Below are 27,650 nucleotides of genomic sequence, written 5' to 3'. Positions count from 1 at the left end.
GGTGTGGATCCAGGTGAACATATACCATGTCTGTGCAGCGCATTCGCAACGGTAACGATTCCATTCGAATAACTAAGTAGTTTTGATAGTCTCCACATCAACTGAGTAATTTACGTTTAACAGGGTAATAACATCCATCCATCCATTTATTATTCGGCAGCTATTTAAATATTTAAGTCATCATTAATTATTCCCGCCATCGCGAACGGATGAGTCGTTTAATTGATTCATTGTGGCTGTGGTGAAATGCGTTTCATCGAAATAGAGTTCCGCATGGATGCGGATTTGATACTTTGTATCAACACGAATTCATGCAGTCGATAACATTTTTCAAATTGCCAAATTCTATTTTCCTTTGGAAAATAAAAAAAATCTTTCACGACCACGGCATTCCAATGCAGCTGGGTAATAATAAAAATGGATGCCAGAGATATGTTTATTTGCTTTGGAGTGGAACACCTCAGCTTCCAAAACGTAATGACCATAACAAACTTTCCGTGGAAAGTATCACCAAAAACTCCGACAGGTTTGGCCTTTTCCCAGCATGTCTATGAAATACTGATTCATGTGAACAGCAATATACATCTCAAAAACTTGGAACACTGTTCCGAACCAAAAAACTACACACCTCAGCAAATTTTGATGCTTTTTAGCTCAGATCAGACATTCTTTGTTGTCTAATATAGGTTGAAAAACATTTGAAAAGAGTCCCGATTATGTTGTTGTGAAATTCTTTGATAAATTATCACTGATTAAAAAAATTATGGTTGAGGAAGTTTAAAATGGAAGTAAAAGCGTTTCTAGTCAAAAAGTCACAGTATTTCGTGAATGAGTTTTTAAATTACTTCGTGCAGTAACTAATTGTATCTGTATCTAACTGAAAATTCAATTATGATTATCTTTAGAACTGTGTGTGTGTTATACATTTTATTTTTGCAAAAATGACCGCAGTAATGTGGTTCACAAAATATTTTACGTTTTATTTCGAAACACAGGCATACTAGGGAATACTAAAATGGTGAACTTTATGGTTTGCAACAATTTTTTCCCGAGTTAAGGAAGAACAGGGACTAATTTTCAATTACCCTAAAATGTTGATACAATAAATTAACGGAAGAAATATTTTGGCTTTAAACTTCTCCATCTTTGGAAGATCCCCACATTTTTTTTGTACGCAGATGGAGATGGAGAAGAAGAAAACCAAAACCTTCCTTTCCAAAAAATTATTCTCTCCTAAAATTAGTAGTAGTAGTTGTATTTATTGGCCATATTTACATATAGAGTATAGTCGAAGTAAATGATATTGTGCACTCTTAAAGTTAGCGGCACTCTCAAAAGCCAAAAAAACCAATACATAGAAATGAACCGGCAGCGAACTAGTCCACGTGGACTGTAGATCCCAGTGAGTAAGATTCGGATGCATTTGAACATTGAAACACAGAGAGTATGTATATAAGAATCTACATCTCAAGTTTGGTTTCGAGAGAAACTCACTTTCACAAGCAACATCAGATTTGACCGAAATTGCTTTCACAACTGTACGTAAAATAGTCAAAAACAAACCTCATGAACGCAAGACGAGATGTGATAAAGGATTACCAAAACCTTAAGATGTTCATCTAATAAAATCATTAACAAAAAACAATATACGACTGTTACAAAAGCAATGAGATTTCTACAACTGAAATGAAGCAAAAATTGTATACTTCCGGCCATAACGTGGGCTGCTGTGACAAAACTCTTCAGAACTGGATAAAGAAACTAGGATTTAGAATTAGAATAATAAACAAACGTCAAGCAGTTATAGAAAACAGAAGAATAGTGGAATTGCGGAACAAATGCTTAGAAAACATAACTGAATATAGACAAGAACAACGGCAAATTTTCTATTCAGACGAAACTTGGTACGACATTCACGACACAGTTACGAAAGGGTGGACTGATGGTTCAAGACTGTGTACGCCTAACATGCCTACACTGTTAAAAATTTCTATGCTAATTTTACAAAAAATGCTTTGGAAGTTTTAACGCATAACATTTTTTTGAATAATAGAATCGCATTTTGTAAATTTACTACACGATTTATTTCAACTCAATTTAGAAAAATTACAAAAAAATTTGAATTTTTAGTAAACTTACACCTGACGTTTGTATTGTTATATTACAAAACAAACTATGTATTTTTGTGAAGCAAATTTGGTAGAGAATGATTTTAAATTTCAAGATGTTGCATTATAAATTTACTACCGAAATCAGTTCAACTTTGTTTTAGAAAATTACAATATATTTGTTGTTTTTTTTTGGAACATTTGGTGGAGAATTGTTTTGTATTAATACAACACAATCTTTGTAAATTTGTTGAAACAAATTTTGAAAAAGTTGATTTGTAATTTCAAGAAACTGCATTGCAAATCTACTACGCATTCAGTCAAACACAGTTTTAGAAAATTACAAAAAATTTGTTGCTTTCATGTAAACATTTGATGGGAGTTTGTTTTCTATTATTACAACACAATATTTGTGAATTTGTTAAGCAAATTCGGTGAAAATTGATTTGTAATTTTAAAATACTGTATCCCAAATTTACTACGCATTCAATTCAACTTAGTTTTGAAAAATTATAAAACATCGGTTGCATTTTTAGTAAATATATATGGAACGTTTGTTTTGTAATATCACAATAGAAACTTTGTGATTTTGTTAAACAAATTCAGTGGAAATATTTGTAATTTTGAAATGCTGCATTGCGAATTCACTAAATATGAACACTGTGATTTTCTAAAATAAGTTTTTTTTATTTCTCTATTGATTTACAAATGAAGCAGATCTTATAGTAGTGCTCTAATTAAAGATCTTGAACAATTTAATTGGAGATGTTTATTATTACTGGATACATCCAAAGTTTTAACTTGGCAATATAATATTGCAAATAATTTAGGTGTTGAATGAGAAGTGCGATTTATAGGCTTCTTATCAAGGTACCAAACAATAATTTATCATTTTCTTGATCAACAAAATAGTTTATTGAATAAAATCATTTTAAAATTAACAAATGGAATTTTATTCAATGTAGGATAATTAGTCTACATTATATAAATAAAACTTATACTTGAGTATATTATATTATAATTCAAACTCAACGTAATATACATTAGATACAAAGTAAAAATTAAGTGAGAGAGTAATGCAGTCAAATAGTTATAATAAACATAGTAAAAAATAAAAGATTATAACGAGTATTATACAAAATAGAAATCACATCATATTAATGAATGATAATTATGTAGTATGCACGTATAACATGAAAAGTACACAATTATGTTAAAATAACAATTTAATACGATTCATCAGCAATATATGGATCGATTGCTTTTCTCAGCTTGCTGACTTTAGGATGGATATTGGTTGCTTTTCTTTTTCCGTCCCACTTTGTACGTTTGAGAGGACAAATTTCCAACAAGAATCTGAAATTTAAAGTCATTTACAAATTAATCGGAAGCAAAAGATAAAAAAAATTGAATAATATGAATTATCCTGAGACAAAATTAACATGATTCAAGTGAAGATTTTTATCAGTGCAGTATCTATAAAGTCTTATGTAAAGATTTTTTGCAAGAAATATGTACAACAAATTATGAATCGCTTAAGATTGGGAATTTCAATTATTCAGATAGCGAAAATGATTATCTTTAAAATCAATTGTCAACAGTAAGATCATTAAAATTGGCGCTCCGGGGCGACGTCTTTTAAATGTAGAGTTTCATTAATGGAAAAATGAAAAATAAAACTGATTTCCAACTTCTGAAACTGTTTACAAAAGAGAGTATTGGAATTATCAAAAATCTAGAGAATAGCACAGTTTTTAACACTCACCGTTGAATTTCTTCAAGTATTCCCCCATTTTATGGGAGATATGCGAAGCCAAAGGCGTGGCAGCACAGGAATGTAGCTAATAGTCCATCACGAAAAGACGGAGCATGTATTTTTATTTCTTCATCAAATACCACATGTATACATTTCAACTGGCATGTAAATCTTTTCCTAAAAAAATATTTGATAAATATATATAAAATATTTCAAACTCTCATTGTTATTTATTATTTTTAATCAAATGAATTCAACTTCTTCATGTACAAATTTTTTCTGGAAATAGGTGAATTTTCTGAAATATCAAGTACAATAATTTTGAATTTCATTACTTCATACTTCCATTGTCTGAAATGATATAAAATGATTTGAAATCCCTGAAAGAACAAATAAAAATGAAAATTAAAATATAAAGATGAAAATAACAATTATATTAAGCAAAAAAACCCTGAAAGCAGATTACAATAAAAAAATTAAGCAAAAAATTGAAAATTGAAAAAATTAAAATTAAAATATATCAAGCCAAGTTACTTCACGAAGTTTTGATTATTAGTATCAACAATCGTCTTTGGGTGATGACTAATCAGCCGAAATTGATTGTGGATACTGACATTCGAAACGTCGTGATTTAACTTGGCTTGAAATATTTGAATTTTTCATTTCATTTTGATGGTTCAAATTTTTCCTTGTATTTTATTTTATTGTAATTCCATTCCAGGGTTTTTTGCATAATATAATTGTTATTTTCAGCTATTTATTTTAATTTTTATTTTTATTTGTTCTTTCAGGGATTTCAAATCATTTTATATCATATTAGACAGTGGAAGTCCGAATGGATGAAATTCACAATGAAACATTGTGAAACACCTTCAAACATACATTAATTTTGATAAAACTTACTCGATAGTTAAAAGGAACTAACTTTATAGAAATATGGAATTGTTACGCTTCTCTTACCATCAATACGGGAAACAGGTACCTACCTTCTCGAGTAACTCATCATCAGTTAATTCCTCCTGCCCAGAAAATTAATCAATTTGTTAACATAAAGTGTAGTATTTGTAACTTAAATTAGTAAACTTACGTTAAAATTGAAAACTGATGGATACCATAACAATCTGAAACATATTATTAAATAATTACATGGAATGACTTTATTTCTAAAAGATCTTGAAGAGTTTTATATTTTATTGATTCAAATGTTTACCAACTATTGATTATAATCGATACTTTACTTGAGTAAAAGGTTCACTCGCACTATTCACGGGAAAACAAAAGAGACAGTTTTAATTCACAGAAATCAAATAAATGTAATTCTTCAAGCAATGCTAACTACTTCGACTTATATGTGTCTGTATCCTTCCTCTCTTGGCACTGATACACTTGACACTGAATATGTTATAATACATACCTACTCCTGTACTCCTAAAATGTAAAAAAAAGTGTCTAGACAATTTCTAGCGGGGCTGGACGCCTAACCGCCAAAACAAAACAGTATTGACATCCAATCGACTTGAAATATTAATTGGGCCTACAACGATTTTTACAGGATATATGTGTTTAGTGAATAATTACCCTGAGTATAATAACAATGATGATGATGATAATAGAAATGATTATTGATTGTTATTTAATTATTATGGTTATATATATATATATATATATATATATATATATATATATATATATATATATATATATATATATATATATATATATATATATATATATAGTTCGAAAGTACTTTTTCTTTCGTGCAATTTAATGTTTATATGAAAGTAGTTGTTTCGAGAGGGCTTTTTCTTCCAGTTTGTATCTGAAAGTTACTTCTTTGCATTATCTACATATCTCTGTGAAGAGTTTATTTTTAAATTAATTGCTTTTTTCTTTCTTTAGAAGTTTCCCACATCTTTGTGGGAAGATGGGGTAGAAAGCCTAAACATTTCTTCTAAAAATATACCCCTTTCAATTTATAGTTCTTCTCGTTAATTGAAGTTCCATCCTTGGAGTGGTGGAAGTCCTTCCACCACTCCTTCCACATATATATATATATAAATATATATATATATACATATATATATATATATATATATATATATATATATATATATATATTGTTTGTTATTTTCACAAACTCTGAAATGAAGCACTTTCTAATTAAATAATTAAATCTGGAATTTCTTTTCAGTTTGGACATTGCTATCGCAATGTAGCAACGATTGATGTTGAAAACTCATATTCAAAACTTTAATTCGAGGCTAAACTTTCATTCATCGTATCAATTTCCTTAAATGATTGTTAGTGATCAAATTCGCGATATTTTTTTCTGATATATAAACGCATGAATTAGTGGAAATTTCCTAGAATTCGTAAATATTCATTTGTTTTGACTTAGAACCGAATTTCTATTTATACGAGTATACATGATTCAATGGACACCGGAAATCATTAGTGATTAACCACTTATATCACTAACTTTTACTAACTCACATTTCTGTACTAAATGGTTTAGTATAATTACAATACGTGTGAGACAAATAAACATTTTTAGTCGATATAAAGCAATACGAAATTTACATACGAAAGTTGTAAAATGATTAAAAATATTTGTAAAATTCAAGTTATTTCATAGTATAATCTCAGTTTCAAAAATATTTCATAATTTTACAAACAATCAAATTTAATAATTCTACAAATAAAATTCGTGAATTAAGAAAACTTTTTACGGAAAATTGACTAATGGCTTAGTATAATTACAATACGTTTGAGAAAAATGAAAATTTTTGGTCAAATAACAAAGCACTATATAATTGGCAAACAAAAGTTGTGAAAATACTGAAAGTATTTGTAAAATTTTAATTACTTCATAGTAATTCCTGTTGAAAAAATATTTTATCAATTATCAAAAAATTACAGTGAATTAATTTACAAATGATATTTGTAAATTTCGAAAACGTTTTATGAAAAAATTAATAACGGTCCAGTATAATTACAATAAGTGTGGGGAAAATTAAAATTTTTGGCCAAATTACAAAGCACTATATTATTTGCAAATAAAAAGTTGTTAAAATACTGAAAGTGTTTGTGAAATTTTGATGACTTCATAGTTATTCCAGTTACAAAAATATTTTATTAATTCACAAAAAACTTAAAAGTGATTCAATTAGCAAATGATATTTGTACATTTCGAAAACTTTTCATGGAAAATTCAATAACAGTTCAGTATAATTACAATACGTGTGAGAAAAATGAAAATTATTGGCCAAATTACAAAGCACTTTATAATTTGCAAACAAAAGTTGTTAAAATACTGAAAGTATTTGTAAAATTTTGATGACTTCATAGATATTTCAGTTATAAAAATATTTTTCAATTCACAAAAAATTTAAGTAATCTAATTTGCAAATAACATTCGTACGTTTCGAAAACTTTTTATGAAAAATTTAATAACGGTTCAGTATAATTACAATACGTGTGAGAAAAATGAAAACTATTGGCCAAGTTACAAAGCACTATATAATTTCTAAACGGAAATTTTATAAATACTAAATGTTTTTGTAAAATTCTCATGACTTCATTTTGATTCCAGTTCCAACTTTTTTTTATAATTTTACAAAAAATTGAAGTGAGTCAATTCATAAATAATATTTGTAAATTCATAAAAATTTCTTTCGGAACTGACTTACGGTTTGGTAAAATTACAATAAGTTTAGGGTTATTTGATGATGATTGTAAAATCACGACTCAGTTGACTAGGATTCCAAATATTTTTTGGTAAATTACTCAAATCGTATTGAATATTGTATTGGCAACACAGTGATTTGTAATTTAACTGATCATTTGTTTTGTAATACATTTGTAATTTTACAGACATTTCTAACAGTGTACAAAGAAAGGATCGCGACTAATCATTGTGCATTGCGGAGGAAGTGAAGAATGAGTTCCGAAGTCTTTGAAATTATATGGAAAAAACTTGAGGATTGCAATGGTCGCTGACAGTCATGAGAATATAAAAATTTCACGAAATTATACGTATTTACACATTACACTTAGTCGGTGAACATTCAGTGTTTGGATTGCAATGCCAGAAATTCTTCTATTGAATAGAAGCTATTTTCCAGTAAGTATTTTTTTGTTGCATTTTCAAAGCTGTTATAGCTGTTATAGCTATAACAGCTGTTATAGCTGTTATAGCTATAACAGCTATAACAGCTGTTATAGCAAAATATATAAAGGCTATAGCCTTTATATATTTTGGAAAGTTGTTATGAAGAAATAAGCCAGTATGAAATGTAGCCTTTTTAGTTTATACCCCTTTTAATGTAAATAATTTAGCGAATTAGGTACACGTCAAGCTCAAGGGTCGTCATCAAGAACCAAAAACGAACCGAACAGCTCCAACAAATTGCATTGTGTTGTGATTTTGTTAATAATTGATATCCCTTCTGTACAACGCACCCTGTATAACGTATAACTTCAAGTAAATACGTGACGAAGTACCTTTCAATGTGATCCATAAAATTGAATTTGATGGCAGCAGTTCGAATCGAAAGAGAAATGGCACTTTTAGCTGGCGGCATGAATTTAAATTCCCCGCTGTGACATGTATGATAATATTTTCACTACTAATGGCACTTTTTATGTTTATTATGTTGTTATAACTGAAATGCAAAGTGCTCCACAGGGGTATGTATATGATTGGATTATCTCTGGCAAAAAGGGGAATAATACGTTTATTACTTTCCATCCGAAACGCATGAAACATAGCAATTTACCGTTTTTATTTTTTGAATGCCCTATCAAAAAATTATTTTATGTAATCTGATTCCGAAGACACATTAGATTTATTTTTTGCGATCGGTTATTAGAAAATGGCCGTAGGTATTCCAATAGATTTATTTTCTATACTTTTTTGGTTGTCCTTTTCGTTATGAATTCATATTAGAACAATATCTCAGAAAAAAGCGTTTATCACCATGCTCTGAAAAGACGAAAATACAATTCAACTTAGGTTAAATTTGTATATTATTATTATTTTCATTTACCACCATTAATGTTAGCCTGCCTATTTCATTTTGTGAAATCCCTAACGAACTATTTAAATCATTTTCCAATCTGAAGAAAAACTGTTCATGTTCCGTTACCATTATTTATGTTTTGGGGTGTTGACGCATTGAAAAATTTAGGATAGATCTTACGCCAGAAATCATTTCGAGGGAGTTGAAAAATAATTGGTAATAGAGAACAATAATCCAATAAAAAAATCCGAAAAGATATCCATTCTCCAACTGATGTGTTCTACATGTTTATATATAAATTCAAATTATTTATTCAGGAATCAACAACTTATTTAGATCACAATTCACTTCGGAGCAGAAACAAAGATTTTCGAAAGTTCCTAAAAGTATATGCATTCAGAAAGTTCTGTATCAGTTTTCTTGTTGTTTCCAAGGGCAACAACAAGTAAGTACCTACTTTATAGTAGAGAATGATGAGTCTTGAACAGAATCTCACAAAAAGCCAAAAAGCTTATTTCATCAGGTAGTTTGGAAGTAACAAAACAAAAATGTAGGTAGAATTTTACGAAACTTCGTAAAAGTTTCACGAATATTAGAAAGTACATTTGAATAATTCTTTTTACCATTTTTCGGAAGTGTGTGAGATACTATCAAGTTCTTACGAAGAGATAGAGTGATTTCTTTGATGCAAAAAATTCAAGTGAAATGACAATTTGCGGGTCATGGTAAGAGTGTATTATTTATGTGCCGATATTGGCATTCATTGATTGCAGTTTTTGCAAAAAGACAATGTTTCCCTACATGTTTATATTACGGATCTCTCTAAACAACTTGGCGTGGTGTGAAGATACTCTAAAAAGAAATAACCCACTCCACAAAAAACATTGTTTCATTTTCTAGCAAAAAGTCCTCATTTCCTAAAAGTATGTATTCATAGGATATATACATTCTTGTAACTGACAGAACATATCTGTCAACATCTTTGTCCTTTCCACCTCTACCCGTAGACGAATAACCCAAATTCTCGTATAACGAAATAAATTACAACTATATGCCCACTTACTATAGGTGAAATTTTATTTCCTTATACGAGGATTTGGGATATGTTGTTTATCGCTCGCTTCAGCTTTGTTCGAGGTATGATACTCTGAAAAAATGTGATTTTCACATATTTGAAATCATCGACTTTGCGGCCTAATAGTCCGAAACCGGTTCAATAATTGAAAATCGATTCCGGCATTTGTATCGCCAAAAACATATGCAGGAATTTTTTCGGTGAATAATCCTGCACTGACACCTGTCGGATATAATCCAACATCCTTAGTGATATTAGTCAAGGGAGTAGTTGTTTTCTGATAGATGTCAGTCCATGAACCTACTGTATAGTTAAGTGAAGACTGGCCTAAACGAATTGTTTATTTACATGATTGCATTTATAGCCACTTTTCAAATATATCCACTTACTATAAGCGAAATTAATTTATATGTAAAACCCAGGTGAAATTATTAGTCATCAAGTAGGCAGAAAATATTGATTTGAAAAAGCACTGAGTAAAAGGAATGAAGTTAATATGAATACGCCTGAAGAAGTTACTGTACGGTTAAATACGTGTTGCAGTTTTTAATTTTTTTAAAGACGGTGTATAATGATAACACACCGTAATGTGTATTTTGATGAAAGTTTCTTTTAGTTCATTTCTGTAACACAGTGATTTTTGGTCATTAACACTTAATTCAGTACCAATGACACTATACCATTACAAATCTGGTGGAGAAAAGTCCCTGATATTTTGGTGTTGAATTCAATCGGAATTACACTCAAATAGTTTTCTCTTTATGGTATCCATACACACTACAGATTCTTGTCCGGCATCATCAAAAATCCATTATATTGCTTTGCTGACGACAGCACACTTGTCTCGTCATTCCATCTTCACCGGCAGAAGGAGGTTGCATACCTTAATGAGGATCTAGAACTGATTTTGAATTGGGGTGAAAGTAACCAGGTTCAATTCAATTCCACAAAAACCCAGGCATCGGTTTTCCCAAAAAGATAAATGTCTCCGTACTGAATATAATAATGGCAGGTGAGACAATTTCCCTTTCTGCTTCGATAAGTTTGTTGGGGGTTGAAATGGACACCAATATGTCTTAGCACAATTATGTCGCTGGAATTGCAAAGGCTGCTTCTCAAAGACTTGGAACACTGTTCCGAACCAGAAAACTTCACACACCTCAGAAAATGTAGATGCTTCATAAAGCTCATATCAGACATTTTCTGGAGTATTGTTCTCATGTATGGAGCTCTGCCCCCCAAACATACCCTGAAGTTGCTGAATTCCATACAGAAAAAATCCATCCGCCTGATTGGAGACGTGAACATCACGTGCAACCTTCATAGCCTGAAACATCGAAGAAAGGTTGGAGATTTGTCTCTCTTCTATAGATACTTTCAGGGAAGGTGACAGGTGACTTGGCACATTTGATTCCACCAAGAGCAGTACATATCAGAAATACGCGACAGACTGTGGCTGCTCATCGTTTTGAGGTTCAACTCAGTACACCTCGAACTTCACTGTTTGTGAACTCTTTCATCTGGTGAACTGCGTTTATGTGGAATAAACTTCCTGAGCACGTTTTTCCAATGTGAATCGCTACTTTCGCACAGGCACCGCTCTGAGAGCGCCTTAAGGATGTACCTGTAGTGCTTGTGTTTCGTCCTTGAAAAAATCCCCAACATCAAGAAATGCCCTACCGAATTCAATTATTTTTCTAAAAGCTTCGACGACAGTCAAGTCGGCGATGGCCGGAATACGCTGCGCTAATTTATAGAATAATTTGAACAGTATGCGGACGTCAAAGGATTTCGATCAACATTCTATATCCGTAGACGGGGCTTTGACGCGCTCTGTAAAATGATGCTACACAAAATGGCTCGCCGAACGTCGCGTTGTCATTTTATCGCGACACTCTCATCTCTGGAGGTCTTTTACTCGATGAGGGATGACAAACTAGCAAATGTTCAAGATTTTTTATGGGATCTGGATATTAATCAATAATTCAGTTAGGGGAATGGCAAAAAGCAGGGAAATAAACGGCTTTGTCGTATGAATTATACTAACTGGGCTAAAAAGTCTCGGACCTAACACATAGATGGTGCTAGTCTTATTCCAAATGAGGCAGTAACACCAGAAAACAAAAAAAAATCCCAAAATTGTTTTGAACGAAAGAAAAGTCAAGTTGTGTGAGTTATCTGACATTATAAAGATATCAAAAGAACGTATTGGCTCTATACTACATGAGCATTTGACTATGAGAAAGCTCTATTCAAAATGGGTGCCACTGTCGACCAAGAACAAGAATGTCTTGATAATTCTGAGCCGTGTTTGGCCATTTTGAACAAAACAAACAACGGATGAAACATGGATCCATTACTTCACTCCGGAATCAGAACGATCGTCATCTGGATGGAGAGAAACTGGTTAACCATCAACAGTGAATATTATATAGCAAAGAAAAGACCACATATGGCAAACAAACAAAAATGGTTCATCAACGCACCGTGTCACACAATCATTCCAGAGGCGCTGGAATAATTGTGTGGCTCTTGATGGAGATTACGTTGATGAAAAAAGCCAATTTTGAACAAATAAAAACGTCTTTTCTTTCTTAGGCCCATGACTTTTCAGCCCAGGTGTTACTATTATTTTATACTTATTTAGATCTCCGTACTACGACACTCGGAATAAATATATCTCTAGTTTCCCGGGACCAATAACAGCTACGTACCATACATATGTGAAAGACTTGAATTTATTATTATTATTTTATTTTGCATGCTGGTCCAGAACCAATGACAATGCATGTTAATCATGAACGTGACCTGATGCTGATGCCAGGATCGGCTCCGTACGAGAGATCGCCTCAGCGGTAAATAGCAGGGACACGAAATTTTGTAGACGCATTCGTTTATGATAGGCAGTTACCTTTTACCTTTGAATAACTACTTCCCGACTCAAAAAAGAAGACAATATATGTTTTAGTAGGTTGTGAGAACCCATATTTATTTTCATTGTAAAAAAATAATTGCACAAGATAGTCTAATAGAGTGTACTAGAAAAAATGATAATATAGATTTAAATAATATTATACCATCTGATATAAACAAGACTGGGGGGTTGTCTAAAGAGTTGGAAATATTTGTGGGGGCCAAGGTGATGTTGTGATACAATGTTGATGTGTCTAACGGTCTAGTGAATGGTGTCATGGGTCATATAATAGAAATCATATGGCCCTGTTTCCGGAGAGCACAAATGTAAAAATCTGTTTAAAAAAATTTGACAGACATTTCATCAGTCCGTATCGACTTCGGCAAAGATGGGATCCACGTTATTCAACCAAAATCTGCAATTTTCAGCTAAATTCAGCCATGGTACAGCTGACCGTAGAATGTTGCCAATTTTTTTATGCTGGGCTTGTACAGTTCACAAAATGCAGGGTAGTACGGTTGACCACGCTGTTATATACTTGGGTTCAATGTTGTTCGCTGCCGGCCAAGCGTACGTGGCTTTAAGTAGGGTCACATCAATAGAAGGCCTTCTGATAGAAGAATTAGACTGTTCGAAATTAACTGGGACTCGGCCATGTAATAATGACGCCATTAATGAAGGTAAAGATGAAAAAATTTATAAATCAACGATATTCAAAGCCCGGCCGGGTGGCGAGGTCAATGAGAATAATTATTTGTAATGATTTTTAAGCCATGTTTCACATAATAGAAGAATATTATGTGCTTACCTGTTAGTGCTTACCTGTTAGTGCTTACCGGTTAGTATATGTCTAACGCACACTAAACACCAAGAGTCTGTCCTACGAGAGTGCAGGAGCCTGCCTTTCGTTGACGTATGCGTGAAAGAAAGGAAAACCAGAAAAACTGACGCCGTTACGCGTTAGGCAACGAAGCGGTTTACCCTCCCATAAGGAATTATCACTTCAAAAAAAGTACCAGCAACAGTATACAAGCAGGCCTAAACTGAAACTAGTGATTTTAAATTAGTTGAGTAGTCGTAGGTTTCAAACGAAAACTTATTGCGACAATGGCACGCATCACAATTTTTTGGTGCCGAACGTTTAGGCGGGGTACACTGTTTTGTGGCCGTTTTGCTAGCATTTAAAATTTTAGCATTCGGGAGATGTCAAGCATATATCTACATCCAGCAAATGTTTCGTCGCATAAACTCCAGGTATTGATTGAAGCGAAAAGACCTCCTCGATTGATATTTTCAAGAAGTCAGTTTCTTTTGTTAGCATAACTCAATATAAACCAAATATAAGGTTTTGTCTGCCACCGAAAAATGAACTTTCTCCCCCTATCACTGTCTCTTTGGGTGACAGACACCTCAGTGCACCACGAATTTGAGTTTGAGCTTCATAATAACCGGTAAAAACCTCACATTTGAACCGCCAAACAATATTCCAGTTTATCTACTTGCCAACTATCAAAACAACCGAATGTTGTTCAAGCTGTTGTGTTATTTCCCAATAGGGATTGTCTATGTTGGAAATACATAAACGTCGAGAACAATGAAATTCGTAAACAGCTCCGCTACGTCGGCTTTCACAATATAACCGCGCCGCAACATTCCTAAACGATGAAGGGCTGACGATTAATATTCTGAACCAAATTATCATGGAAATCAGCTTCCATAAGTCATGTCGGAAATTCTGCAACGATCGCCTCCAGGATTTTGATTCGGATGTCGGTGAAATCTTTCTGAACAGTGATGATAGCCCCTGATTTTATAGTTTGATAATTTCACATATACAACTCATTTCAAGTGCTTGTATCGCTTGTATCATTGCATTTCAAATGCTGTATCACATTTGATGGAAAGTAAAGGGAAGATAGTGGATTGTCTCGAAATCAACTGTTGGAAGGTTATAAACAAACCGTTGCTTAGATCTATCAAAAGCAGGTTCTGTTACAAATTTCAGGTTATCATATAGACCGACATCGATCTACCAAACTCAAAATACTACCACTGATCGCGATATCCATGAATAATGTATAATAAAAATAAAACGTCCTCATTACGGTTCCTTGAAGAACCCCCCTAATGAGATTGATCTAACAGTGCTGTACTTGTTTTCGCACGGTTATCAATTATAATTTTTTTTCTATACAAGTTTCGGAAAAAAAGTACCTAATTACGATTGTACTGTACAATTTTACACCACATATACGCACCACTGTGCAGCACAAACATATGTTACCCCAAAGAAAACGCAAAGAGGAAGGGCGTCGAAGTGAAACGGAAAGGGGCACTTACCTGAATAAGAGGAAACCCAGCGCCGTGACGGCAGCTCGTCGGACGTCATCATTTACGTCGGATACCTGCAAAGAACACAATAAAATAGAAAACATCGTACTATATGTCGAGTTCAACTATACACCGGAAAAATGATTGAAATCTACCTCGGAATTTTCATTTCGAACGAAAAAAATTACTTGAGTTTTATTGAAAATATACTCTCTCTATTGAATAATTCACATCCCCGACCGTAATTTCAGTAGGCAATGTACTTTTCATTGAGAATTAAATATTCATCTAATATATGTGTGAAATCATAACGCATTATTTCATGTGAAGAGAATTACTAACTGGACGATCGGCATTCCCCCTTAGTGAAATGTAAATTTTCGCCATCTCTTTATCGAATGTAAAATTACGCTTGTATTTGTGAGCGATTATTGTATTGTTCATTCTTGTCTACAGAAGCGCATCGGTTTGTCTGACGTGTGCATTAGAATATTTTTGTTGTTGGTGAAAATAAGTAAAGAAGGTGAGTACATTTCTTGTAAAATTTCAATAACTAGTCCGATAAACAGATGAATTCATTGAGTTTTCTCGTTATGCATTATAGAGTGTTTTTTTATTACAAGTATATTCTAACCTCACATCGCGAATTATTTCATACTATATGGAATAGTACAACATATTTTAACTGATTTTCAAATAATTACAGAATATATATTTGAAAATGTTTGTGATAATTACTGAATGGTATTGAGAAAAAGAGAAAAAAAGATATACTCGATAGCAGTGGCGTGACTCATCAGTGACGCCGTATGCACTATCCATTTTAAAAATGAATTTCGATGAGGAATAAAGTTTCGTATTGGTGGTTGCAAATATCGGACAATGTTAAATCGTAATTTTATTCACCTAAAAAATATATTAACGTTTTATTCGTATCTCTCATAATTTTGGATGAATTTGAGGATTTGTGATTCTTATTATTGAACTTGAAAACATTTTTGCGATGGGAGGCAAGTTGTTTCTGTTTAAGAGGTGAACAAAACACTTCATCACCACTTCATACCATATCATTATAGCTATATTTGCTGTATTTCAGAAAATGTTGGAAAACATTTGGAAAAATCAAATTTTTTATTTAAACGGTTGAATATGTATCAAAAATTTTTGAGAAATATTAATATTGAAGTCAAACTAGTAGTAGTTTTTCTCTAGGAATGTGTGTTCGTCAACTTACTGTGTTTTTAGGTTTCTAAACCTATTCGTTTGATGATATTTCATTTCTCTTTTAGGATAATAACAGGAATTGAGGAAAATAGAAAAAGGAATATCACTTTCATTTCTCTTTCCGAATAATACCACCATGAGCAAGAAAGAAAATGTGTTAATTTGAAGAATGGTTTTTTATTTTGTACTATTTGAAGGTAATATAACCCGTAAATGAAAAATTACACCGTAAAATTTTATCAGAGTATAGAATTCCACTGTGAAATTATATAAGACTGTAAAATTCTACTGTAAAATTCTGTCAAAAGTGTAATATCTCGATATAAATTTATATCGCAAATTTACCCCATAAAGTTTTATTTCAACACAAAAGTACACTCAAAATGAAAAATTACACTGAAAAATTCCACACTTGTCTTCGGGGTAGAATTAGAAAATAATATTCCGCATGGAATGTAAGATCACACACGAAAGTAATTTCTCGCTAATATGGGCGGTAATTAAATTGCCACCGGTACCGGTGGAAAAATTTTTACCAGTGTAGTACAGTCAATGGATAATTACACATGCGTCATTAATTGAAATACGGAATTTGGTTCGATTTCATCAAATTTGTCTGCAGTCTGAAATACATTACATGTTATATATTCTACATTCCAACGCCGACATTGGTTCTGTTGGCGGGGTATCAGACAGACCCATTTCCAATCAGAAGTTGAAATGTAGGTATGAGGATATAAAATTTACTAGGAAATGTCAAAACCTCTCAGTTTTTATAAGCCAGAAAAGCAATTATTTGTGTAATATAAGATTTCAAGATTTCGTGAGCACTTCACAATTAACAAAAGTCAATTTGTCAAACGAGAATAATACTCTAAAACTGTCCTCGTTGAAACCAGTATAGGTTTCCAGCATAACTGGTACCTATATGGTAATGCTCGAGTTGGTCTTTCGAATTATTCACCTGTTAAGTTAATTTTTAATTCTTCGTTTGTCTTTCATTCCAGACTTTTTCAATCCACACCGAAACCCAGATACTTCATCTTGCAAGTGTTTTATTTTTCCGTCTAACATAACGGTTTCTCTTGTTCCTCCTGACCAAACTTTCTCAGCGCCTCTCGGTGCTAAAAATGTAAGTACAACAACCTGATATTTATTACAGCTTCATTTGTTTAAACAATATATTTTGCCTCTTATCCCTATCGAATTTTGTTTGTTTCTGCTTTTTTCTGCTCTTTTTTGTCATATCACTTCCTCTGTGATCTTCCTGATCTCCATTTCAATTCATTTCCTTTTCTTCCTTTTGCTAATTTGCTATATCTATGTTCAAGGAAAAAACATATTCTTCTCGTCTGATATTATTCGCATGCTACCGTAATATATTCGTATAATATTTAAAAAGTCGATCTCAGTCCTGAATCTGTTAAAGATTTAGTGAAACCTTAATTTTCAATAAGAAAATTATAATATAATCAATTGCAATTGCCAAAAGCATATGAAATACGCTCTAACATTGATGCCATATTAGGTTGTTTCAAAGTCATGTGTTTTTGTAGCTCCATAACTCAATACATATTTATTCTTACGATTGGGAATTTTGTTCTGTACACTTTGATGCTGTTCATTTTTATTTTATTTCTTTCCCTTTTTTTCAGCTTATTACTTAATGACGTTGTTATGCGATTTTCGGCCAATTTTTCTGTAACGATTCAAATTGAACTAAAGCGCAGCTGAAACAGCCGAAAAAGTCAACCAGGTATTTGGCCATGATGGTGTTAATGAGCACAATGTTCATCGTTTATTTGTGACATTTCGTTCCGGAGATTTCAGTTTCGAAAATGAGGCCCAAAGTGGTCGACATACAGGGTATATCTTGACGAGTTAACGCGATCTATATATAGAAAACTGAAAGTAGGGCGATTATGAAAATTTATAGTATGGATGAAGAACTAATGGAGAATTCAACTGAAATATTTTCATTGAGGTGACGTTTCGGGTTTCACCAGAAGTGACGTCATCTTTGTTATTTTTAATGGCACACCCTGTATTTCACCTCATTTTTTAATTATTCCCATGATTTAGATTCTAACTCATGTATTATACCCTATACCCAAAATGAACCGTTTTCGAGTTATTCGAGTTTTTTTAGAAAAAGTGACAGATGCAGCCTCTCGAACATACGTCATTTTCATGTAAATTAACATTTTTAAAAATATGCAGCTAGTGAATCGTGATAACTGAAGGTTGAACGGATCACGCATCATTTTCACGACCACTGAATAATCCACAGGGTGCGCAAAAATTAGGGTCCAATAAGTGAATGAGAAAAATTAACAATCTCAACTTTTTCAAATGGGAACCTTCATTTTTCCCCACAAAGTTCAATTCTATTAAGAAAATAATAATATGAAAATATTATGAAAGTAATCCCGGACGAGTATTTGAGTATCCTAGCGAAATCTGACCCATCACAAACGATGTATGGGATTGCGAAAGAACTGTGCTCCCATGCGCTTTCTGATGGTTCAAAACCAATTGAAAAGGCCAAAAAGCACGACAGAAATTGTCATGTTTCAAAGTATGTTCTTCTTTGGTTTTGCGCAACCAAAATTATCCTTTTTTGGAGTGAATCATCACGTTTGATGAAAAATGGATCCTTTACGACAACAGGACACGTTCAGAACAGTGATTGAACACCAATAAACCACCCAGGCACTCCACAAGGCGAAAACTCACTAAAAAAGACAATGGTTACTTGGTTACTGTATGGTGTTCAGTGCGATTCTCCATCACTTTCTATAATCGAGACAAACCATCACAGCAGAGTCCCATCCTGAGGAAATCAATGAAGTGTACCGAAAAATGAGTGCAGCAGCCGGCACTGGTTAACAGAAGAGGTCCGAGACACGACAACGCCCGTCCGCACGTTTCACAAATCACTTTTTTAAAAAACCTAATATTCATTTGAAATAACGATGTACACCATTTATTCAAATTTTTTTGTAAATATCGGCATTCATGATATGCATCCCGTGAACAACCTGTTCAAACTAGTAGGTAATGAATGTCATAAAAAAGATGGGGAAACCGCAAAAAGCCTATGAGTCTGCAGTGTTTTCCGAAAAGATTGAAGAAATGAACAAGTCAAACGGCTCCCAAGTAGTAGAAAAAAACAGATATTGCTTTATATTACAAACACCAAGGTCAAAGTGTGTTGTTGTTCACACAATATTTCATATTGAAAAGAGAAATGAAAATTTCTATGTTTTTTACCACTTCTATTTGAAACTAACGTTACTGCAGTTTCGTCCTATATGGACATTCTCAAACTTATACAATAAACTGGTGAGGGTGGTAAAAAACATAGAAATTTTCATTATCATCTCCTACCACGTAGTAACGGCTACATCTATCAATATTTCATATTTTATTGTAATGTTAGACATATGACTGCCTTCTATTCGAATCCGTCCAATAATATCAATGTAAGCATCGGTGGTTCAGTGGTAGAATGCTCGCCTGCCACGCGGGCGGCCCGGGTTCGATTCCCGGCCGATGCACTTTTTTTTACAATTTAAATTCACGAAAACATACTTTTTTTTAATGTTACACTACTAATTGAGGAAATTTTCAATAAAGTTTAATAGAAAAATTTGAAATACAGAAAAAAATTGGAGATCTTACAAACTCACATTTATTGTATTTGGTCGCGTAAAGGCATAAACATATATTACTACCGGCGCGATGGTACATACAAACTTTTATATCATACCTACATATCCGTTATTGCATTCACGTACACATAAATATTTTTTTGAATCTGAACGATCAATTTGATTTCGAAATTTATATTTTGTAATAGTTGGTTTGTAACACTAAGAAAATGCAGTATTTATGGAGCAAACAAAATTTTTCCTTGCTGTCAGAAATGGGCTGCTGGCAGGGCCGTCGCCATGGGGGGATGGGGGGGGGAGAAGCCTCCCCCCTGCTTTTTCGACTTGGGAAAAAGTTGGAAAATTTTGGTATGTGAAGATTTTAAAAAAAATAATAAAAAAATGAATAAAAATACAAATGAGAGAAAAGAATATTATTCAAGTGTTGTTTCCTTTCATTTGTATTGAAAGGGCCTAAGCATTCAGCCAATCTTTGGATAGCTAAGTGAGAAAATTAATAAATTATATAATATATTTTTTCGAAAGTTGGGAAATTTTGCTGGTGGGGTTGGGAAAATCTGAATTCCCTCACCCCCTGGTTTTTCTTTTCGCTACGGCCCTGGCTGCTGGAATACTTTCCCTGACCGTATGAAGACCAAATTTTCAGCGGAGAAGACTGATGATGAAAAACAATATTAAATAAAATCAGTGTTGCAAAAAAAACTAACTAATACACAGTTTCGACTTGAAAATTTTAGGCTTTCCTGATCAGAATCACCAGTTGCATATTGTGAATAGGACCAAATTAAATCAAGTAGATATTTGAATAATATATAGTTTGTTCGAACATCCTGTATAAATGAAAATAATTATTTGTCTTTATGCCCGCATGAGCATTATGTAGTTGATAATCGAGCAACAAAAACACAAAAATAACCCGATATAAAATGAATTACAGAACAAAATTTATTGGGGGCAAACACTTTCATTCAATCAACAATAAAACTCAATTCCCTGCACCATAAATTCATTTCATTAGTCTTTTATAAATAGACAACAATGAACTCCCCACCAATCCGATGAATAATTAGGCCATTATTCCTTTACAACGTTCCCGTCCGCTCATCCCTATCGACATTAACCCCAATGAAATACTACCCTGTTGGACATTTTACAACCCTGCCGACCCTTCTCTCAGAACACGTTCGCGGCGTCACCGTTCGAAATAAAGATAATGAAAATGGGCGAACTACCTTCATATTTTATCCAACTTTCTAAATGTTTCCCGAACTCCATATCTTGTCGCACGCAATGCGTTCCGTTCTTGCCTTTGCGAAACGCAATAGATTTTCCTATGAGTTGTCCAGGATTTATTGGTCCCGTACCAAATGGTGATACGACAAAAAAACGTATGGATGTTTGGGATACGGAGCAACTGAAGCATAATCACAACAATATCTAGTAAACTTTGGTTACGAGCAGGGCGAGAGAATTCACCGTCATTAATACCGGCATGCTGTCATGTTTTATCTTCAGTTATTGAAAGTGTGAAATGAATGAAATCGAATATCGTGCAGTCATTAGAATCTCGTTATAGTATAAGAAAACGAAACGAGGGCATCAACGTTGATGTTTATGAGGACTATGCTCCTTCTAAAGCAACAATGAAAATAAAGCTGATCGTACCAACAAGGCTGGATGCCTTGTTTTTGGACCATCCATATGATGTCACTGTAGTCGAATCAACAAGTTCAAAAACATGAAAAATAGATATAAAGGTCCTAAAAATATGAGCGACAGCTCATTTGATTCGGAATCACCTCCAGAAAAATGTTTTCGAAGGATTTTGGTGCAGGTAAAAAATTGCAATTGTTATCAACAAAATAAGATTTAAAAAAATGGTATTTAGTTTTTCGTTAATAACTCAAAAAATATCAATATTTAAGCAATTTTGAAAAAATCTCGTTAAAGAGAAGGAAGTTTCCGATAAAAAAATCCTAACTCCCGAAACTCTATCTCCATTATTTATAATTTTAATTTGACTTTGAAAATAGGATTCCGCGCGGCTGTTGCGGCATAAGCGCGCTGCCGCTAAAGAGAGTTTATCAAAAGAAATAATTTTTTTATAACATAAAATGCCCTTTTAAAAAATTGAAAAAATCTAGTATCTTCTTAACACTTGAATGAATCGAGTGCCGTAGAAAAAAAAAGTTTTATCACCATTTTTCGAAAAGTTATTCAATTGTTAACTAACACATTTTGTCCCAATCTCCGTTGGCATAAATAATGGGATAAAAGGTATAAATAATTATTTATACCTTTATAGGCCAATTATAATTGGCCTATTTATAGGCCAATTATAATTGGCCTATAAATTGTAAACTTCGTGAAGCCCTTTTGATATATATACTTCATACGATGCTGGGATGAAAGTTCATAAAAATGTATTAATTTGTTAAATATAATTTTTTATAACTAGTGCAAAATGAAATATCTAAGAATTGTTGATGAAAATTTTTTTTCGATTGATATTTTGCTATGTCTGTTTTCACATTAAACAATGGCAGTTATTAACATAGGATATTAATTTTTTACGTAATTTGTTTATTAAATTGTTTTAAACAAATAGAGAAATTTAATATTTTTGAATTTTTTTTGCTATTTTGTTGTATAGAGATTATTAAGATAATACCACAAAGAACCGACCAATTGAGTTTGTGGCAATGCTTAGGTTATTTTACAAGAGAAGAAACTTTGGATGGAATTGATAAACCAACGTGTTCGAAATGCAAGAAAAGGAGAAAATGCATAAAGTCCCTATCAATCCACAAGTTTCCCTATATTTTAGTAATACATTTAAAAAGATTCTCTCCAACGGAAACTAGAGGCAAATTGAATGATGTCATCGAATTTCCTCTAGAAGGATTGGATATGGACAATTTTGCAGGAGAAAATGTGGCTACTTGTTATAATCTATATGCACTTTTAAATCACAGTGGGACTACTAACAGAGGACATTATACAGCATACTGCAGACACCCGTATACTAGCGCGTGGCACAAATACAACGATTCACACGTGTCACCAATTTCACCAAAGTCGCTTGTGAGTGGAGAAGCGTACGTCCTCTTTTATGTAAAGGATGGAACAAAATCGCGCCCTTAAGATAACCGAGGGAAAGTTTAACTTTTAGTTTCTTCAATTTTGTAATTTTTTTTCAACTTCTCATTTTTGTAAATAAAATTTATAATATTTTGTATAAATTCAAATTTAAAAAAAAAATACGATGTAAAAATTTTTTTTCTTATTTTTAATTTTTAGTATTTTTTTTAAACAGATATATATATATATATATATATATATATATATATATATATAATATGATTATATATAATAAATGAAAAAGTGTTTTATGGCACCTTTTTATATTTTATATATATATATATATATATTATATATATATATATATATATATATATATATATATATATATATATATATATATATATATATATATATATATATATATATATATATAATATCGAGAAAGGTTAATGCAGTCAAGCTGCTGGAAAATAATTCCATGAAAATCAAAAGATGAATAGATTAGTATTGTCACACCAATAGGTGGTTCCACTTATGTTTCGCTTGCGTTTACGCAGCTATTTTTATCAAGTACTTTCTTGGTTTTTTCTCATTTTGTCTTCAATCGAGGACCGCCTGCCCGGTACTGACGATGCCCAATAGGCTGAAACAGCTGTATACCGGTGGCTCTTAAATTGAAATCAATATGGGAATGATCAAAAAGTACTAATCTATTCATCTTTTTATATATATATATATATATATATATATATATATATATATATATATATATATATATATATATATAGCGGCAGCGCGCTTATGCCGAAGCAGCCGCGTGGAACCCTATTATCAACGTCAAATTAAAATTATAAATAATGGATATAGTTTCGGGTGTCGGGACTTTTTTATCGGAAATTTCTCCTCTTTTTTCAAAAGTGCTTAAATATTAATATTTTTTGAGTTATTAACGAAAAACTAAATACCATTTTTCTTAATCTTATTTTGTTAATAGCAGTTGCAATTTTTTACCTACACCAAAATCCTTCAAAAACATTTTTCAAGAGGTGATTCCGAATCGAATGAGCTATCGCTCATATTTTCAGGTTCTATATCTCTATTTTTCATGTTTTTGAACTTATTGATTAGACTACTACGCCAGAAATGGCCCACGCACTTAGGCCACATGTGACCCATTGTACATCCTCCCGAGGAGTTGTTCTTCTAGGTCATCGTCCATCCTGTCCTTTCCAGGAAGGTGGACAGGTCGCTGGGAGACATCTCCTTTATATCGGCAGGTGTAGGCCAAGACTCGCCGAACACACACTCTCTTATTGACGATAACTCCGGGCACTCTCGCCCAGGACATGCCTGACAGTCTCATCTTCCTGTTCACACATCCTGCATATAACTTGTTGATTAGACTACTACGCCAGAAATGGCCAATAAAACCATTGTAATGTTATTAAGCGATCGACGAGTATACAGCTGAATTTCGTTATCGTCCCGCACACTAGATGTGCGTTCGTTAGAAGACTAAGAGAACGAGGAAGAGGGAGGTAGAGAGAGGGAGGTATAGAGAAATAGAGAGAGAGAGAGAGAGAAAAATCTCTAGTCTCTTCCTAGATTTGACTAACTGTAAGGTACGAGATTGTGACCATGGAAGAAACATGTAACTCATTCCAATACATCAACAGATCAAGGAGCAGTCAAAACAGTAGACTCCTGGTGAATTGAAGGTTTCATCCAGATTATTCACTCTGGTAACATCAGCAAGTTAGAAATGTTGTTTATTAACTTCCTGCATATATCAAAAAATACCTTCATGGTTTCCTTGTCGAACGCAGTTACTGTAGCCGGCTATAAGCTTTTGGTTTAAATAAAAAAGTTCGTTATGGCCATTTCTGAATCAGTCAATACCTGTCATCTGGTTAATAATCCATAACTGTGGCATTTCAATTTGGTTCATAAAAGCCAGACAATCTGGCGCCGTTACGCGTTAGGTAACGAAGCTGCCGATCTGACGTGAAAGCGGCCACATTCATTTGAAACCAAGTGCTCTTCCATCAAGATAACGCATCGCCGAACGTTACGTTATAGATTACCATCAAGTGAATAAAGGTCAACCGGTAAGTGGAACCTTAGGTCCCACCTACGCTTGCCGCCTTTTAGAGAACAACTAATATTTCTACATGAACTACGACATAGTACATAAAGAAAATAATCTGCTAGAATTCCTGGAAATTAAATACAATCAATTTCCTATTTAAACTATTTAATATAGTTCATTGTGTGATTTTCACTATAAAGGGTTTTATAAAAACCGCGACACGTGTTTCGCTATACAATAGCTTCCTCAAACACGTGTCGCGGTTTTTGTAAAACCCTTTATAGTAAAAATCACACAATAAACTGTATTCATTAGTTTCAATGTGGATTTTCATCAATTATCGACCAGTTCTATTCAATTTCCTATTAACGAAAAGAAGTTATTCACTAACCCTTATTGAACATAATTTAATGAGATTCTAAGAATCAAATCATTATACACTTATTGTATAGAATTCGAGTGCTCAACTAGAATTATTATTGTATTGTAAATAGTTATTCTTAAAATGTACCTGTTTAGAATGGGAAATGTTCCTCAATTAGAGCAAATGCAAGTTTGAACAAAATAGAGTTGAGTATAATTCATGAGTTTTTCAAATTCACTTCGAAAAGTATTCAAATTGATGTTTCAAATGTTGGGTTTTAATTTTTAAAGGGATTTGTTTCTAATTCACATATAGGCAACAGCGCCTTTATCAAGTTGAAATAATTTATACGTACCTAGATATTCTACTTTAAAAAAGGAAAATTATGTTTATAAACCAACAAGTAAGGCAAAATATAAATTATAGTTCAATACCACCTCTACAAGCCACATAAATAACAGTTGTTTTGTTATTTATTTATATAGAGTAAGATAGGTTATGTGCACAAAATGCCATATGTCACAGAATGTCTCGGAACTCGGAACATAAATAAACAGAACAGCACGCCTCTGAAATATGTCATCTTTGTTTGTCTCATACAGGTAACAGATTGATTGTCCTTTATTAGCTATAACAGATGTTGCCAAATGGTGAAATAGAAACGAATCCCTTTAAATGTTGATTGCATTATTTTATTCCTCTTTTTTAAATATTTAAAAAAAAATAAAGAAAAAGGTTGAAATGATAAGTTTAAAATGCGTTGTGTTATAGCTCTTTTATGAAAACTACTTGATTTTCGTCAGGAGGAACATTCGCCATTGCCGTTATTAAGTAAATAATATCTGTAACTAGTGTTGTATGAAATACATTGTGGAATGATTTAATGTTCAACTGAGGGAGATGCTGTATACCATAACGTTTCTTCAATGAAGCTGAGACTGTGAAAATTGTTTTATTATCATGGCTGAATGTATATTAGGTTGTCTTCATATCAATATTTGCAAGTTTTCAAAATGCTTCACTTACTGAACCTGGCGAAAAACTAACACCCTGCTACACCCTGTATCTCAATCGATCATATTCGCTCAATAGATTTGTTGCATCATATTTGCTACTTTTTTGTAATTCAAAATATCTCAGGCGTAGCACGAACAGGTCAAAAAGTTCCATCGCATCGATGGAACTTGGAGAAAAACAAACAAGGTTGGAAAGTTTAAAGATATGTCAAGTACGATTCACGAATATAAAACGATTTAGAGTTACATGCATGGATGATAAAAAAAGGCATACAGTAACGGAACATATGGAAATAATCTAGACTCAGCGAAGACGGGTTTTATAATGATACTGATAAAAAAATCAAGTGTACTTTGTTTCAATATATGGAAATAGATCAGAATAATGTAAGAAATCAACATTTTCCACTAAAACCTCGCATAATTTCTTTATTAATTTGTTCCCGAATCTACATCCAAATAATTAATAATCATTTTGAAGTGAAAATTACTTAAGAAGGGTATACCGATTCGTTATGTAACGCGTTACAGCGCCAGTTTCTCTCACGTATACGTCAGCGGAAAGCAGACTACTCCTCTCTCGTCGGACAGACGATCAGTGTTTAGTGTGCGTTAGACATGTGCTGTTGACAGTATTATAGAAATATAACCAGCAAGTACGTAATTTTCTTTCATTATGTGAAATGTGGTTTAAAATGATGATACTAATTTTGTGTATGAACATTATTAATATCATTATTTTATCCTACAAAAGTAACAATTGGCTTGTGGTAGCTAATATATTTACATACACAAAATAATCAATAAAATGTTTTATTATTAAAGAAAATTAGCATATTAATATACATAAAATTTGAGCTTTTCCCAAATTAAACAATTTCAATATTGAATAGTTCAACTTAGATTATTTTGAGTTATCACTTCTGTAGGGTGTCCCGAGACGCACACTTTTATAATTTTCTGTGTTTTCATCTCTCAATGATTTTGAAAACAA

The 27,650-nt window shown here is 32.6% G+C and overlaps 1 protein-coding gene and 1 non-coding gene across 2 annotated transcripts in view; one reads left to right on the top strand and one right to left on the bottom strand.

The window, feature by feature from the left end:
- Window positions 1-27,650, bottom strand: part of Rpn2 (Regulatory particle non-ATPase 2) — a 238,809-nt gene that overhangs the window by 147,718 nt on the left and 63,441 nt on the right. Inside the window, exon 10 of the mRNA XM_074184560.1 lies at window positions 15,215-15,279. Within this exon, the coding sequence (XP_074040661.1) occupies window positions 15,215-15,279 (65 nt within the window). The remainder of the gene's footprint in view (window positions 1-15,214; window positions 15,280-27,650) is intronic.
- TRNAG-GCC (transfer RNA glycine (anticodon GCC)) lies at window positions 19,919-19,989 on the top strand. Its single transcript has one exon. It is a non-coding gene; the product is annotated as a tRNA-Gly (tRNA).

This window comes from Leptinotarsa decemlineata, unplaced genomic scaffold (assembly GCF_025532065.1).
Source record: "Leptinotarsa decemlineata unplaced genomic scaffold, Ldec_3_MD MMD2_tig00026354_RagTag_RagTag, whole genome shotgun sequence".
In the NCBI taxonomy this organism is placed as follows: Eukaryota; Metazoa; Arthropoda; class Insecta; order Coleoptera; family Chrysomelidae; genus Leptinotarsa; species Leptinotarsa decemlineata.
Note: the sequence above shows the minus strand (reverse complement) of the source record. Positions and strands in the feature narration are given on the sequence as shown.